The sequence below is a fragment of the Citrus clementina genome, unplaced genomic scaffold (assembly GCF_000493195.1).
Source record: "Citrus clementina cultivar Clemenules unplaced genomic scaffold, Citrus_clementina_v1.0 scaffold_8, whole genome shotgun sequence".
NCBI lineage: Eukaryota > Viridiplantae > Streptophyta > Magnoliopsida > Sapindales > Rutaceae > Citrus > Citrus x clementina.
Genome location: NW_006262022.1, coordinates 24,878,231 through 24,894,759, shown reverse-complemented (window position 1 = coordinate 24,894,759; position 16,529 = coordinate 24,878,231). Strand labels below are relative to the sequence as shown.

The following is a 16,529-nucleotide window of genomic DNA, read 5'->3' as shown; positions in this document are numbered from 1 at the left end:
CCCTGTTCTTTTAGACTATTGGGAGTGTTTACCAGACAGCAACTGGAATCAGAATGAAGAAATTGTTTACTTGTTTAATTGAGTGTATGAATGGAAGAAGGTGCACGGGATCCACATAAAATAAGGATTGATTAATGGGATTCTGATTCCAGTTTGGGGTTATCCCATTCCCCCTAAAGACAAAACTATGGCGATTGTTTTTTCTATTTTTCCAAAATATTCTCTTTGCAATTAAAAATATAAATTGAAAAAAAAAAAGAGGAGAAAACAAAATCCCTAACCTAGTAGCGAATAACCCATCTTGTTTCTCTTACCTAGAAACGAATGGCTGCAGCATCTTTATTGGTTGAGTAGCTCATTGTTGATTGCAATCTTTGTTGCTCGACACCGGACGACCACCTCGTGGTTTCACCACTTGGCTTCTCTCTCTTCTCTTCTTCTTACGCATCACCCACTAGTCGGTTGAGTAGCTTGTCACCGGTTGGATTCATCGCGAATCGCAGCCCATCTCCATTGCTCGTTGTTGATTAGATTAATTGATTCAGTAATGTTGGTTTAGCTGCTTGTCACCGGTTGGATCATTAAAGTTTATCATCATCATCATCATCATCATCATCGTTAAAGACAATAATTAACAAAGGGCATCGTAGTAAATTATAATAGTTAATTCTGATTTCAAAATAAATTAAACACGTCAATGAAAATGCAACTTATTTCGATTCTGATTCCGACTCTTACGGCTCAAGTAAATAACTTATTTTGATTGTTATTTTTTATTCTAATTTCAGTCTATTTCGGTTCTATCTCATTCTAATTACTGACTAGTAATTAGTAAACTCACCTTAAGTGTATTGTTAAGAAGCATTGATTCTGGGTATGTGTCATCTATACTTTATATAAGTGTATTGTTAAATACTTGACGCTATTCTTTTAAACTGTTGGACTCTCTCCTTTGCTCGTCACTCTTTGGGAAGTCGTAATACATGAGATGAGATGATGATGGATTCATTCGTATCGTATGAGACTGTGACATTCTGTTTGGTCTATTTAGGTAGTGTTCACATTGTATTTGTGCTGTAGGCATAGAAGGAAGACAGTGATTATGAGTGTCCACACCACATTTTACGGTAAAAAAAACTTATAATACTTTTATTATTTTTTTATCAAGATTATTATTTAAAAATAATATTTATTTTACACTACCAATATTTACTTTATAATTTATTTATTTATTTTTGTGTTTTCAAAAGAGTTGCAGGCTTGCAGCTGCAGAATTTAAGTCATTACACCTCAATATATAATTAGTGGGAGTCAAGTCAGTATTATCTCCAGCAGCGCTAACGGTTCTAGCAACAGATGCAGTCGGCAACACGGCTTGTTATTTTTACGAGGTCAGTTTGGCTTTGGCAGGCTACCCACCACATTTATTACTACTTCCACGATCATCAACAATCCAATTCCAAAAGGCTGAGATCTCCTGATTGTTTATTAGACTTTCTACTAATATTAGTTTTGGTGTCAAGACTCAAGACCTGCTTCACCTTCATTTCAATATTTTACCACCTAACTCCTGTAGAAAACCCACTCGGTGTGGCAAATTAGTTGCTTCACTGATGCTAACACAATTGCTAATCATGTTGACAAATTCAATAACGGATTCGTCAATTTGTTAGTGAAATCGTCACTAGTTTTCTTTTTACACGTAAACACTCCTTTTTATATTAATTAGTTCTCTGTATTCGCCCAAATTGTGCAACTGTTCTAGAACATTAAAGATGGAAAACATGATTTATAAATCAATTAAGCAATCAATATAGAAAGTGATTATCAAATGCCCGATGAACAAATATTAACTGATTTCTATTTATTATCATCATGCAAAGAAAATACAGAGGAGTGACCGAAATTTAATTTGATTTTTTTTTTTTTGTCCTTTTTTTTAATCTTTTATCTTTTAAGATTTGAAATCGGGTGATTAACTAAATAAAATTACTAGAGAAACTACTCGGAAAGAAAGGAAGACGACTCTTTCACCTCTATTTCGATTATTGTCAATCTATAAGACTTTTGATTAAGTAAGGTGCTTAGGTTGAATAATTCAAAACCAGCAGACGGTAATTAACAAGAGTAGTAGTCATAGAAACTTCTCTATATTCATTACTCCGTCAACTCAAGGCTGTATACAAAGTAAAAGATTTCTTGAGGACGACAATGAGAATTAAGGTTTGAAATCTAATGAAAAGAAATGATCAAATTGTACAGGTCAAACGACGGAGCTTTTGTTTTTCTGATTTCTACTCCCCCACCAAATCCAAACTAATATATTATGTTTCAACTTCAACCAAATGTTAAAAAGTCATACGATCCCTTATTTGCGTCCAATAAAAAACCTAACAAAGAGGTTGACTGTTAATGATCAAAAGACAGGCCCGTAGAAACTGTTGAGCTAACAACTGATTTTCGTTACTGAATCTTCGATTCAAACTGCGGCTTACGGAAGCTGGATGGATGCATGCATTCCTTTACAGCAACAAAAACTTAAAAAGAGATAAATATATCAAACATTTGATGGCTTACGGAAGCTGGATGGATGCATGCATTCCTTTACAGCAACAAAAACTTAAAAAGAGATAAATATATCAAACATTTGAGAGCTCTAAGGAACCATACAGGAGCTTTCTAATTCTCAGCTTGTATTCTTAATATCAGTTGCTCAAAAATTCAATTTAATACGATTCTGGTGTCGTGTCTTTTTTAGACATGCACCGTTAAAACAAAATTAAAATTAAGCTAGCAACAAAATTAAGTTAACCTAGCAACAAAATTAAATTAACCTATATTAGTTAGTAGTGTCTTAAGCACAGAGTCTGATGGAATTAGTGGGTGAACCAAATCCTCCATATGGTTGGTCGTCTAAGTGCTGTTCTTTAATGTTAGTAAGTTTTAGTGTCACTGTTAGACTTACAACCTAATTTGCTAGCTAATACTTGAAAATAAAAATAAAAATCTGTGTATATGCGTGTGTGTGTGTGTGTGTGTGTGAGCGTGTGTATTTACATATACTTAAAGCTAACTGCTGTTCTTGACTCCTTTCCCTCTCTTTTTATTAATATAAATAGCTATCACTCTTATGGCCTAATTCATACTCAAACATCATCTCCTAAGACTTTAACACACAATATGGAGCTTCTTAAACTTACGGTGAAGCCATGGAGCTCTTGCCTCTTACTCGGTCTCTTGTTCATCTTTGCCTTCCTGGCTTCTCTTTCTCATGCAGAAATTCACTACCATGAGTTTGTTGTATGTACTTATCTCATTCTTTATCATCAATCATAGCATTCTTGAACACGAGTTTACTTCTCTGTTTTGATGAATACAGATTGAAGCCAGGCCAGTGAAGAGGCTGTGCAGAACTCATAGCACTGTTACAGTGAATGGGCAGTTCCCAGGACCAACATTGCAAGTTCGAAATGGTGACACTCTTGTCATCAGGGCTATAAACAGAGCTCGATACAACGTCACCCTCCACTGGTATTCATTTATTGCAGCTACATATAATAATATGTTTATCAAAGAATAAGAAAGAGGACGTTGTTCAATATTAATTGTTGCCTAATGTTGTTGTTCAGGCACGGAGTACGCCAGACGAGAAATCCATGGGCAGATGGTCCTGAATATGTGACACAGTGCCCAATCCAACCGGGAAGGAGTTACACATACCGATTCACCATCGAAGACCAAGAGGGAACTTTGTGGTGGCATGCTCATAGCAGATGGCTCAGAGCAACTGTCTACGGAGCTCTCATCGTCTACCCACGAATGGGTTCTCCATATCCCTTCCCAATGCCAAAGAAAGAAATCCCAATTCTTATAGGTAAATTGAAACTTATTTTCATGCCCTGCTTCAAAGTCATAAAACAAAGTATCTATCACGCCATGGAACAAACTACGGCAAGAAGTCTAACAAATGACGACACTGATAAACAGGGGAATGGTGGGACAGGGACCCCATGGATGTCCTGAGGCAAGCGCTTTTCACAGGTGGAGCTCCAAATATTTCTGATGCACTTACAATTAATGGTCAACCAGGCGATCTCTACAGATGCTCCAGCAAAGGTGTGCCAAAACTTCTCTCTATGTAGAAAGATTACTAGTAACCGTCATGAGATTTCCTAGCAATGCAAAAGTTAGTGATGTGACTATGAATTGCAATGCAGAAACTGTGAGATTTCCAGTGGAAGCAGGGGAGACTATTCTTCTTAGAATTATCAACTCTGCAATGAATCAAGAACACTTCTTTGGGGTGGCAAATCACAAACTAACTGTAGTTGGTGTTGATACTTCCTATACCAAGCCTTTTTCAACCTCAGTCATCATGATAGCTCCTGGTCAGACAACAAATGTTCTGCTCACAGCTGATCGGCCCCCAGCTCGTTACTACATGGCAGCACATGCCTACAACACCGCAAATGCTGCCTTTGACAATACCACCACCACTGCAATCCTTGAATACAAATCTGCTCCCTTCAATGGCAAGAAAGGGAAATCGAGATCTTCAGCACCAATATTCCCAATCCTCCCAGGCTTTAATGACACTGCCACTGCAACTGCATTCACTGCCCGGATCAAAAGTCTACACCAGGTGCAAGTCCCAACCGTGATTGATGAGAACCTATTTTTCACAGTGGGTTTAGGTCTCATCAACTGCTCAAATCCGAACAGCCCCAGATGCCAAGGTCCAAATGGGACCCGTTTTGCTGCCAGCATAAACAATATCTCTTTTGTATTTCCAAGGAGGAACTCTCTAATGCAGGCCTACATCCAAGGTCAACCTGGTATCTTCACCACAGACTTCCCCCCAGTTCCTCCAATCATATTTGATTATACAGGTAATGTAAGCCGAGGTCTATGGCAACCACGTAAGCGAACTAAGCTGTACAAGTTGAAGTTTGGTTCCAGAGTACAAATTGTGTTTCAGGACACAAGCATTGTCTCAGTTGAGGATCATCCTATGCACCTTCATGGGCATGAATTCTACGTGGTAGGTAGTGGTTTTGGTAACTTTAACCCAAGTACAGATACAGCCAAGTTCAACCTCATTGACCCACCAAGGAGAAACACTATTGGGACACCTCCAGGCGGATGGGTTGCTGTACGATTTGTGGCTGAGAATCCAGGTTAATTTTCTGAACTTAAAGTAGAAACTTAGGCACAATCCTTGTTTAATCTTTATTTATAAATGATTCTATTTCAAGTTTTCTCTAGCAGACTCACCTGAATCCCTGAATGAAACAGGAATTTGGCTTTTGCATTGTCACATAGATTCACACTTAACTTGGGGTCTTGCAATGGCTTTCCTAGTTGAGAATGGAGTTGGGAAATTGCAGACTGTCCAGCCCCCGCCACTAGATCTTCCCCGCTGTTGAGATTATTAAAACAAAAAATACATCCCAGCAATTGAATCTAGTTTCCTGATTACATGAGTTGTTTTCTTCTTAAGTCCTTAGATGATCAAGTATTTGTTTTCTGAGTCAGGGTGTGTAGAATCGCAGTTGTACCTTTTTTTCCACAAGTCAGTCAGATTGAATGTTGTTCCGTCAATCAATTGTTATGGAGTGTTTCTTGATGGAATGTATTGTTTCTAGAATCAAATAAAGGCATTTCACTATTTCAATAATTATCCAAATGTTAAATTCTGTTTAATACTTAACAAATACATGAGAACAAATAGAGTTGAACTCCTATCCAGCCTACCTGTAGGAGAAGGAGATGCAGGTAGCAACAGTTTATGATCACTTCTAATCTAGCAAATCTTCCACTCTTGTGTGAAATGAGAAGATATTTAACCTCCTCGGATAACTACCACCCATATCTCAATTAGATTACACTTGTCGATGACTAAAAAGAAACCCTGCTACAACCTGGAACATGCAAAATGAATGTAGCATAATTAAGAAGATGGATTTTCTGTGAAATAGGGAACAAATAGATAAAAACTTTTCTTTGCCTATAAACACGTGAAGAAGATTAAGAAACAGTGCAAAGCATTTCTACTAAAGAAGCTGTTGTCTATTGAAAATCAAATTAACAATATCTGTACAACAAATTAGAACAAGAAACCTTCAAGTTTTGATTCTACTTTGTACAAATTCACGTCACTGGCTGAAGTCTCTGACTGCTCAAGCAACGAATTTGAGGCAACGAGTGTCATCATGAATATTCTGGCAACGAATGCAACAGAAGCGCATTCCACACTTGACACAGGTGTAGTTGGCAGAAAAACCACAAACGGTGCAGAAATGACGGCGAGAAGTTTTACTTGGAGGCCCCACAGCTGCCCTCAAATAAGATGGAACATGGGGAGGCAAGGATTCAAGATTTGCCTGTTCTTACAAACAAAGTAATGACTTAGAGCCTGAATTAAAATTAAAATTACAGCAAGGCCGAGTGAATAATAGCAAAAATCCCTCGGTATCCATTACCTCGTGCAAGAGCTCAAGGAATGATCTTGGGGCCTTCCTAGCATCCTCAAGCGCTTTGGCTTGCCGGGTTTTACGTTTTGTGCCCTTCGAATGCCTCTTTTGCATATATCCTGCGTTGAAATGCCAATAAACAAAACAAAGTCTTTGACTAATTCATTTTCATTCATTAGAACAAAAACAACTAAGTAAGAAGAATCAGACCTTCATCGTCGTCGTCATCAAGAGAAGCTTCACCATCATCATCATTGATTTCAACAGTTTCAATTCCAGCATTATCATTCTCAAGTGCTTCAAGCCGAGCAAGAGCTGCCTAAAAAGATTTACAAATTTACATACTAGCCGCAATAATTAAAAAAAAAAAACAAATTTCACTAATTCGCTTAGACCCCAGATGGAAAATATCACAAGTAAAGAAACCTGAGTTCGATTGTCGGCGCTGGCAAGAGCGGCGGCCATTCTGGGAGCCACTTTTCGAGTTCTAGTTGACATGCGCCGTTCATCTTCCATATTTTTCTTTTTCCTTCAAAATTTAATCATCGACATTAACATAAGCTATAAAATAGACTAATGCGTATCAACTTTCAAAATAATTAAAAGGAAATAGAAAGAGACTAAACCGGAGCGGAGAAGGAGACGACGACGGTGGTGAACTGGTGATTGGTTTCGTGAGCGAAGACTGCAAAAAATTGATATTTTGGGCCTTTAAGACAATGGTTTTATTATTGGTGGGCCTACGCTAACCCCTTGTCTAATAATCTTTGATTGGGCTTTTGACACCCATCAAAATTTCTTTATAAAGCGCTACTTCTAACTCTCATAAAGACCCATTCACTGAATCTATATTTTTAACTTTAATTATAACACTATAAGAAAAATGTCCGTTTTCCGTTGGAGCTCGAAGCCAACACTTCTAAGTATCAAGTTTTTAAAGTTTAAACAGTTCATTTACAGTCGCTCCATACTCTCCTTCACTCACCATGTGAAGTTTTGACCCTAGCCTGCTCTCCCTCACTTGTCATTCATCTGTTAGATGAGAAAGCTTGGGAAAATGAGAAGATAAAATCTTCGATCTTTCTTATAGGTGTGCGTTCTCTTGGGGTGTCTTGCTTTGAATCTTTCGTTAATGCAAACATGTAAAAGAAATACAAGTAATTAATTTCTTTCCCAGCGTACTCGTTGTACTTTTTTAGTAAATTAATGGGATATTTTTCTTCACTTTTCTCATTTTCGAGGTGCTGGTTTAAATGGGCATTTTTTTAAATTTACTATTATTTATTGGATTAAACAAATTATATAAGTATCCATTTAAGTGTATCTTTTTAGGGATTAGGAATATGTTACCACCGTTGATGTGTGGTTCCATCATATTCTCATTAGCGTCCCCGATTTATTCTTCTGAAAATGGGTATTTGTTTGGTTTCCTTTGGCTAAGTTACGATTTGGAGCAAGAAGTGATACCTACAAATCCAGGGGATGATAAAGCATGGTGTTTGATCTGATCATTTCTAATTTTTAATTGTGTTGCCATGTGTTTGACTTTTGCAGTCCTCCGACTTTGTAACAATAGTTTTAGTTTTGTACTCTTGCAGAAATTAAGATTATGAGGAACTTGTAACATCTATATGTTATGAGCATAGTTGATTTGATCCTGTTGTCCGTAAGACCTATGCACCTTTCTCTCTTTTTGGCACTATTAGTTGAACAATTCATGTAAAATACCCCCACTTTTCTTTTAAAAAAAAACTCCTTATTTTTCTTGCTCTTGACGATATTCTTTGCCCTTTCAGGAAAAGATAGAAGAATCAGTTATTGATCTTCAGGAAATTATCCAAGGACAGCAAGAAGGGAAGCTAGATGAAGGATTCCTTGTAGAAGTTCACGCAGCTCAACCAAGACAAGTGAATTTGATCTATTTTTTTCTTATTGAACCTCCATGAATATTGCAGTTGTGGCTACATTGGCCAGTCCAGCAATGTAAACTTATCTTCAAAATATCCTTGTATAGGGAATGTTGTACAATAGATTAAAAGATGCATGTTGTGTTATTAAATGTTGCTTTTGCCTTAGTGTTTCATTTTTTAGGTTTTAGAATTCTTAGTCATCGGCCTCGGTCAGAAATATTAATGAAAACTTGTCAAAAATTGCGCTTTCTCAACATTTATTTTCGTTTTATTAAAATTTCTCTTTTGTTTTGGACATGTTTGGTACACTTGTCTATTAACTAACCTTTTTTTTTCCTTGCAATTCTTTGCTGTGGGAAGTTTGAAGTATGTTTTGGCCTCTAAATAATATTATGTTTTTTTTCAATCTTTCTTTATTGAATTCTTTTTTTTTCTAATATTCGACTGATGTGTAATGATTTATTTAATTACATTAATTAATCATTAACACCAAAATCGCGACACCACAAACGAGCTTCAATAGATTCTTAGTGTCATATCAATGACACAATTAGTAATTGTCACTAAAAGTACTTAGTGACATTATTTCAATGTTAATAAAGATCATTTTGGTTGGTTGTAATGTAATTAACCTAAAAGGCAGGTAAAACACATGATTCTTCTTCTCTCATTAAAAAATTGTTCACACCTCTTATGAATATTCACTTTTTCATTGTGCTTGGCTTTCTTCTCTCTCCCCCCCCCCCCCCCCCCGGGTTTGGGGAAAAAAAAAAAAAAAGTTGACAAATCACTTGCATAAAAAAATAAGGAAAAAAATTTGGGGGGTATTAATTAACTGGGGTTTTATTTTTCCACTTGGGTTAAGATTTCTTTAAATAAAGGTATTGTATATTCTCTTAAACCCATGTCTGTTTTTAAAATTTCTTTTTCTTTAGCATTAGCTTAGATCAATAAACGTGTGTTTGGTGTGTTTTCTTCAAAATGACAGTTAATTTGGTCGTATGTCGTTCAAAAAAGAAAAGAAAAGAAAAGGCAGGGGGTGAAGGGAATTTTTGGAATTACAATTAGAACTATTTTAATTTTTAACTTAATGGGGCATTTTTAGAAGTGGGGATTGATGAGAAAATTTGAGGGTTCTCATAAGCTCCGCTCAATAGTTATTCCTATTGTGATCTTGTCACCCACTTAGCTGTTATTAAAGGAGAAATCCGTATAACCCTATTTTCGCTATTAGGGATTTAAATTTGGTTGAGTTTTTCAAACTAGAGGATAGTACTTCCTATCAAACAAATTAACATATTACTGCTAGATAGATATTTCTAGAAAATAGAAACTAAACACTATCCTGGTATATATATGTAGATCAAATAATATGCTTACTAATTAACTTAAATTTTGAAGCCTTTTGAGAAAATTAATTTACTTACACTACAAGAATGATCAAGAGCTACACAAAAACATGCTAGATCTAGAATTATTAAATGATGAAAGTCTTTTTTTCCAACCAAGTTTGGGGGGACCTTGCCCCCTCAAAACTTGCTGTTGCATGACCAACACAGAAGCTGTGCTACCAAAATCAATGGATGCAACATAATCTCCTATGACTCCTAGTTCATTATCTTCACTCCAAGCTTCTAAGCCCTCCAAAAGCTTCCCATTAATCCCTTGATATCTCCCCACAATCCAAAGATCACAATATGCCTCATCATTCACAGCTTGTATTGAAGCAACTGTTTCGGCTCCATTTCTCACCACCACTTCCCTGTACCTCACTCTCTCGTTAGACTCATTCTTCACCCAAAACCATGTCACAAGTCCATCATCAAGCTTCTTCTCCATCTCATCATCTCCCTCGTGATTAAACGACAAGAATCTTATCACTGTAAGTGAAACGTCTACGTTACCAACCATTCTATCAGCGTAAGCTAGGGCTTCTCTAGCATCTGCTCCCCCTAAAAACAACACGACGAAATGGTGTCTTCGCATTGAGCCTCCAGCAGCGTGCATAGGGTTTCTAAAATTACCCTTGTCGACTAAAACCCCAACGGAGCAAGGCGCATGGGATAACACTTCGATGTTTACAGACTGCACACCGCGGCGAAGGATTTGAGTGCCTTCAAGATTGTTTGGGTACTCTTTGTGGAAGGGTAAGATGATGAGAGTGGCTTTGTTATCAAGAGCCAGCTCGCAAATGTTTTGGTACATTGATCGCATTGGCGCCAGAGCCGTGAAAGCATTGAACTTGAGTTCTCCTCTGGTTTCGGAATAGAGCTTAAGGGCATTGTGGATAGCATCGTCGTTGGTGTATTCAGGAGAGTGCTCTTCGTTCTCGTAGTCTACCAACAGTGGGATGCCACGGCCAATGAGCTCGATGAGATGGAGGGAGTAGATTGAAAAAGGGCTATCTACTGTCGGACAAGAGACTTCGAGGAGATTAATGAGGCCGGCTACACTTTCTTCCTCATGAACGCACACCACCAGACGGAGCTCAGTGTCTGGAGGATGATGCTGGATTGTTCTCCTTTTGTTGACCATGTATGGCCTGGTTGGATCATAGAGGAAGCTAATCAAAGGTCCTGCTATTCCTGTGATAACTACCGTCGATAACACAAGCAGTGTGAAAGGCGGTACGCCGATAATCAATTTGTCTATCCAGTGGATGTAGAGCAAAAGCTCAACCTGGCCTCTCAAGCTCATCATCAGGCTGAGAGTGAGGCTGTCTCTGAACGGCATTTGACACAAGAGTGAAGGAATCAAGGTTCCAAGAAGTTTTGAGATGTAGCCGGTCACAATCATACCAAAGAGAGGAGACAAACCGGACCAACCGAATTCAAACATGGCATAAACATCAGTGTACATGCCCACAACAGCAAACGCGAAGGGCATAAAAATCTCCATAATAAGCGTCTCAGTTCTCTCCACAAGGGTAGCCCCAAGGGGCGGGCCATCGGGTATGACTAATCCCAGCCACAGAGGTCCATTTGCAATGGCCATTCCAAACATGTCCGTCAAAAAACCCATCACCAACACTCCCAACAAAATCCCCACGATGTAACCTTGACTCACTGGCTTCCCTACTGGGGTTTTATGCACAATCCAAAGCATGGTTCTGCGAACAGCAATACATATGAAAGCCAATAGAATCACCAAGGAAATTAAATACCAAACAGCATCAACAGAGTCGCCTTCCCCTTGTTTAGCAGCCTCAAAAGCAATGACAATATTGATCCCAATTGCATCCCCGATAACGGCAGTCACAATAGCCATTCGTCCCATCTCCGAGCTGAGTAGGTTCAAGTCCTTCAGGATAGGATTCAAGACAGGGAAAGATGTGACGGCGAGAGAGGTGGTAATAGCTCCGATAGAGCTCACCTTGGCTAGCCCTGGGTCCATTGATTTTCTTGTAAGGAAAGCAACGGCAGCGGAGGTAACTGTGGGAATAATGACACCAGTGACTGCTATGTAAACGTGCTTTCTTCCGCATCTTTTGAGCAACGTGAAGTCCATTTTTATTCCGGCAATGAACATGAAATACATGAAAGCCATTATTCCGAGAGTTCTCACAACGAATTGAGAATTATCCGGTAACATTGCCTCAGCAAACTTTTTGTTGCGCCCAAGAATGGACGGTCCAACAATAATACCACCCTTAATTCAAATTAAGCTCCTCAAATTAATTATATAGGCGACGTAATTAAAAGAAGGAAAAATGAAAAGATAATAATGAATTAGTATTAGTAATACTTACAATCATTTCAGAGATAACCCTAGGCTGTTTAAGGGGCTTGAGAAGAAAACGAATGATAGAAGTGGTACAAATAATGAAAACAATCTCGAACAAGACCAATAAGAAGGGGGAGTCCAAAGGACTTTCTCCAAAAAAGATACCCAATGGGTGAGATCTGTGATATTTCCGGCATATTAGCGGAAACCGGGCGTGTATGTGGCTTACTGCACCTTCTTGACCTTGCCCTACTCTCACCAACGCGGCTTGTATTAAGCCTCTTGTATAATATTGACGACCACGCCATGGCCATGCCGATGCCCATCCGAATCCCTCCCCCGGAGATTCAAACAATTTTGGAAATCCTCTAACCATGCAAAAGTAAACCACCCACTTAATAGTAATTTCGACGATTTTTTTTTTCTCTTCTTTCTTTTTTCGTTTTAGAGCAAGAAAATTAACTAATGCTATTGCTGTATATTGTTCCTTAATTAGTTTCTCAAATCTTATCTAATTAATTAATTACAATCATAAGAGCAAGAAAACTATTGCATGCTTGTCTTGCGGCCACAAATCAAAATAATGATACATCATTATTAACGTACAAATGGAAGGCCACCTACATGGCTACATCTATCGATCGTTGCTTTGCTAGCTTCGAAATTTCCAGCTAGCTTTCACATATAACACATATACACCTTCAAGAAGATTCTTTATATATATATATATATATATATATATATATAATAAAGCTATGTATTAATCTTCTTTTTTAACTCCTATACAACTGTTTTTAAATTTGCCTTTTTGAAAAAAAAAATCTTTGGTTAAATAATTAAAAGGGATTAGCAAATCAACCCTAATCTGAGTGCCTATAATAGTTGGTTAGCTCATTACTATTGTTTGAGGAAATTTTGAAATTTTGGTTGAGTTAGAGATTATATTGTACTGATCAGGTAAAGGACCCACGATTTTAATGGATCTGGTTATTTAATTTTGAAAGAAATTATGAGATACCAAATGCATCAACATCATCGTTCGCCACCCATGAGTTTTTTCCAATCACCTAAAATGAAGCCGGCTATTATGCTTGTGCTTCTGAAGAGGGATTTAATGTGTTGCAGCACCACTTGTTTGTGGGTATCAATTTACAGAAAAAAATTATAGACCTGACACTTGGAGCCCATTTTCATATTTTTGTAAGTAGGACCACTAAATCAACCTATTTTTTTTTTCTTTTTTTCATTTGACATTATTTAATTTATAGAAAAATGCGTGAAAGTAGAAATAGAAAAGTATTGGTAGCTGAAGAGCACATCTCTTAGGTTAACTTACTTGCTCTGTGACACGAGTGTATATGTTATTAATTAATGGTGATAATATTTGTATACATGTGATAAACAATGGATGAATAGGAAATAATGTTCCAAGATTTCCAATGATTCTCTCAAAAATAGACGACAGATCCCATGTGTATGTGCAGAAACTCAATAATCACTGCGATAGTTAATGAGAAACATCAAGAAAGACGTAATTAAAATGTTTGGTTCATGGTTAAAATAGATACACACACACACACATATGGCAATGCTTATGTCACGACAAGATAAAGAGTATGTCATTCAAGGTCAAAATGTTAGATAGTATTAATATAGTTTCTGTATAAAGGGTCCATGAAATTATTATTCCTGCGCGTATATACCCAAATCATTGATTATTGTATAGGTATGGGGTTTTATTATAAGTGGCATATATTCTTCTGACTTTAATTGACTAATCATGGATCTTGCGATATATAATCTATTTCCAACCTTTATTGGCTTCTGACTAGCTATAAGGTATGTCTAAAATTAATTGCATCATAAATGGGAAACTAAATTTATCTATGCATGTTGATGATTTCAGTTGGAATCACATGCTACCTTGTGGACATGGTCTGCATTATATTGTATGTGTCCTGACACCAGTGTCAGGTTTTGCAGCCGCACTTGAACTAACCCATAAATTAAAAAATTACTTTTGGGATGTTCAAAGAATTGACATTATCAAATGTGATTTGAATTCTCTTCAGTACCATAAAAAGCATCAATGGAAAGACTCTGTATAACATGCTTTATCCTTAATTCTTTTCATTTGAAAAAAAAAGGGTAAAGTATTTTTTTCCCAGAACAAGGTAAGTAAGGGACACGGCTGACTGGCTGAGTGAAAAATATCTTGGAGCAAAATTTTCACCTGAGTCTGAAATAGGCTGATGGGGTATAGATAGCTCCAACAATTTGAGCCAATTAGTTAATTAGTCCTTTTATTTTTTAAAATGATTTAGAATGTGATTCACCATATTTGTTAAAATTGTTGGAATTTTACAGTGTTTCTCAACGTGCTGTACTTGTCTCAGTAATTTAAGAATAGATAAACAATGAAAACAACAAAGATCTTTAACTAATTGTATTATCCTTACTAACTAATTGATGAATACCACGGCATTTGAAATAGTTTTTTGAGATAAAATAATTTAAAATGTGTAGCATTACTCATAAAATTATTAGGATGCATACCAAAAAAAAAATAGCGTTTGTTGTCTTGTCTCTACCCACCGATCCACGTATTATAGACAAGCCTGCCGTATGCACCTTCATCTTCTTTCATATAAAATTGAAATTGAAACCGACTTAACAATATAATCGCAACCATTATGTACTAATTTATACGGTTAATGAAGTTTAACTGATATCTTTGGATCTTAGTATATTACAAATTATTTCTATTGAAGAATATTCCTTAATATCCTTCCCACCTTATGAAGGGTTAAGATAAATCTCCCATTTTTGCAATATTTAATCCGATAATTAAGTCCATTGTTGTCCTTATCAAATTAACATCAATGTTAAAAGAATATCGTATAAAATCTATAATGCAATTTGCATATACGTAGCTGTTTTCTATCGTGGACATGTAATCTTTATTTATTTTTGTACAATGGGAATTGGCATGTAAATACACTTGCACTTCTATTAGGTAACTAATAGCCAGCGAGGTGGATGTGATTAACAAGTGAATCCTACAAGATTACACCATATCATTGGACTCTCTTTTCCAAGACCAAGAGGGAGTACAAAGGAATGGTGATTCCAAATTCCCATAACTGTAGAGAGAGGTGGGGTTTCTGTTGAAGCACATTGTAATGTACTCCACTATCCATCAATATACTCATGAAGGTGATATATTATATATATACAATAGCAATAATTTCACAAGGTTTGAGATTTTTTTATAGATTGCTGATTACTTTGTGCTCGTACAATAAGGCACATCTTGTAGACTTGTACCCTAAAGTTGTATCAAACTTCTTAATCTTTGCGATAAGGCTATAAAATAATTCATCCCAGTCATACACTTGGCTTTTAATGGCCAACCACATGATCTACATTGTTCTAATGAACAGCAAAGGGGTAACTACTCATTTCGTAAAACAATTAATTCCATTTTATAAGTCAACTACACCATCATGAAAGTGAGGAATAAATATAAATTCACATGAAATTTTGTGTTAAATTAAAGCGAAAAGGCCGGCATGGCCCCTAAGCTTGGTCTAATATACAGGTAAACAACCAAGCTTGAAGGAACAGGAGACACACCCCCACTTCCATTAGTCTTTTCTGTTTATTTGAATAAATTGAACATGACATTGCCATGCCATCTGATAAGCGTTAAATAACAGAGAAGTCACACACAGCGTCAACAATGACGACCGGCCCGTGTTAATTAAAAGAGAGTATGTGTGAATCCTCAAATCGTTAGAAATATATATGACATCCGTACATTATAAAAAATCTTGGGAGGTTTTAATATTATTTTCTCCTAAATTGACATAAAAGATTACAAGGATGAAGAAGAAGGGATAAATAGTAGGATAGGCGGAAGTAAATGCAATGGACAAAGAAAGGTGGTGGGAGACTCAGAGAGCGTGAGCTGAACGAAGTTGGGAAATTAAGGAGTCAGCATCAGCAGTAACTATATTCATTATTAAAAAGCCTGCAAAGAATTTAAGTCAAAATATAAAACAAAACCCTAGCTAGGGTTTCACAGTCTCTGACTCTAGTCATTAAAACCTAAAATGATAAAGAAAAGGCTAAAAAGTGATCAGAGTGAAGAATGGAAATCCACGTCCACACATAGAAAACAAGCCTGACCTGCCTGTATAAGAAGAATTACAATTTACAAAGAAGATAAAAAAGAGGAAAGCGTACGAAAATTATTATTCTTATTTCTTAATTACCAAATAAATAAATTCAGCAATCAAGATCACATGATGTAGCTTATTCTGATAGCTCGGAGATTTCAACTTTCAATAACAAAAAAAATATTATAATAATAATAATAATCTCTAAATTAATCTTGGTTTTCGTGATCCATAAACAAAGC

The 16,529-nt window shown here is 36.6% G+C and overlaps 3 protein-coding genes across 4 annotated transcripts; 1 reads left to right on the top strand and 2 right to left on the bottom strand.

Annotated features, from left to right (window-relative positions):
- The first annotated feature begins 2,677 nt into the window (after positions 1-2,677).
- On the top strand, positions 2,678-5,428 carry LOC18035242 (laccase-13). Its single transcript, XM_024179441.1, has 6 exons — positions 2,678-3,300; positions 3,380-3,531; positions 3,630-3,874; positions 3,988-4,116; positions 4,218-5,177; positions 5,296-5,428. Exons 1-6 carry the CDS (start codon positions 3,016-3,018, stop codon positions 5,424-5,426), a joined length of 1,902 nt encoding a protein of 633 aa, XP_024035209.1. The 5' UTR covers positions 2,678-3,015; the 3' UTR covers positions 5,427-5,428.
- Positions 5,429-5,513: 85 nt separating this feature from the next.
- Positions 5,514-7,164, bottom strand: LOC18035311 (SWR1 complex subunit 6). Of its 2 annotated transcripts, none has more exons than XM_024179443.1 (7): positions 7,095-7,164; positions 6,900-7,002; positions 6,684-6,792; positions 6,483-6,592; positions 6,121-6,383; positions 5,755-5,921; positions 5,514-5,641 (listed from the first exon to the last, which is right to left on the bottom strand). In XM_024179443.1, the coding sequence occupies exons 2-5, from the start codon at positions 6,987-6,989 to the stop codon at positions 6,180-6,182; spliced, it is 513 nt and encodes a 170-aa protein (XP_024035211.1). In that variant the 5' UTR covers positions 6,990-7,002; positions 7,095-7,164; the 3' UTR covers positions 5,514-5,641; positions 5,755-5,921; positions 6,121-6,179. The 2 variants fall into 2 exon arrangements, with proteins under 2 accessions (XP_024035211.1, XP_024035210.1); XM_024179442.1 differs by having other exon boundaries at positions 5,515-5,641; positions 7,100-7,164.
- Positions 7,165-9,823: 2,659 nt separating this feature from the next.
- LOC18033633 (cation/H(+) antiporter 24) lies at positions 9,824-11,930 on the bottom strand. Its single transcript, XM_024179944.1, has one exon. It carries the CDS (start codon positions 11,927-11,929, stop codon positions 9,824-9,826), a length of 2,106 nt encoding a protein of 701 aa, XP_024035712.1. The 5' UTR covers position 11,930.
- Between the last annotated feature and the right edge of the window lie 4,599 nt (positions 11,931-16,529).

Excerpts from the sequence above, each read along its gene's own strand:
- LOC18035242 (XM_024179441.1), top strand. The coding sequence starts at position 3,016 with ATGCGTGTGTGTGTGTGTGTGTGTGTGAGCGTGTGTATTTACATATAC. Across the intron at positions 4,117-4,217 it reads CTACAGATGCTCCAGCAAAG|AAACTGTGAGATTTCCAGTG; the intron begins GTGTGCCAAAAC and ends ATTGCAATGCAG. Across the intron at positions 5,178-5,295 it reads ATTTGTGGCTGAGAATCCAG|GAATTTGGCTTTTGCATTGT; the intron begins GTTAATTTTCTG and ends TGAATGAAACAG.
- LOC18035311 (XM_024179443.1), bottom strand. The coding sequence starts at position 6,989 with ATGGAAGATGAACGGCGCATGTCAACTAGAACTCGAAAAGTGGCTCCC. Across the intron at positions 6,793-6,899 it reads GCGCCGACAATCGAACTCAG|GCAGCTCTTGCTCGGCTTGA; the intron begins GTTTCTTTACTT and ends AAATCTTTTTAG. Across the intron at positions 6,593-6,683 it reads TGATGACGACGACGATGAAG|GATATATGCAAAAGAGGCAT; the intron begins GTCTGATTCTTC and ends ATTTCAACGCAG.
- LOC18033633 (XM_024179944.1), bottom strand. The coding sequence starts at position 11,929 with ATGGCTTTCATGTATTTCATGTTCATTGCCGGAATAAAAATGGACTTC.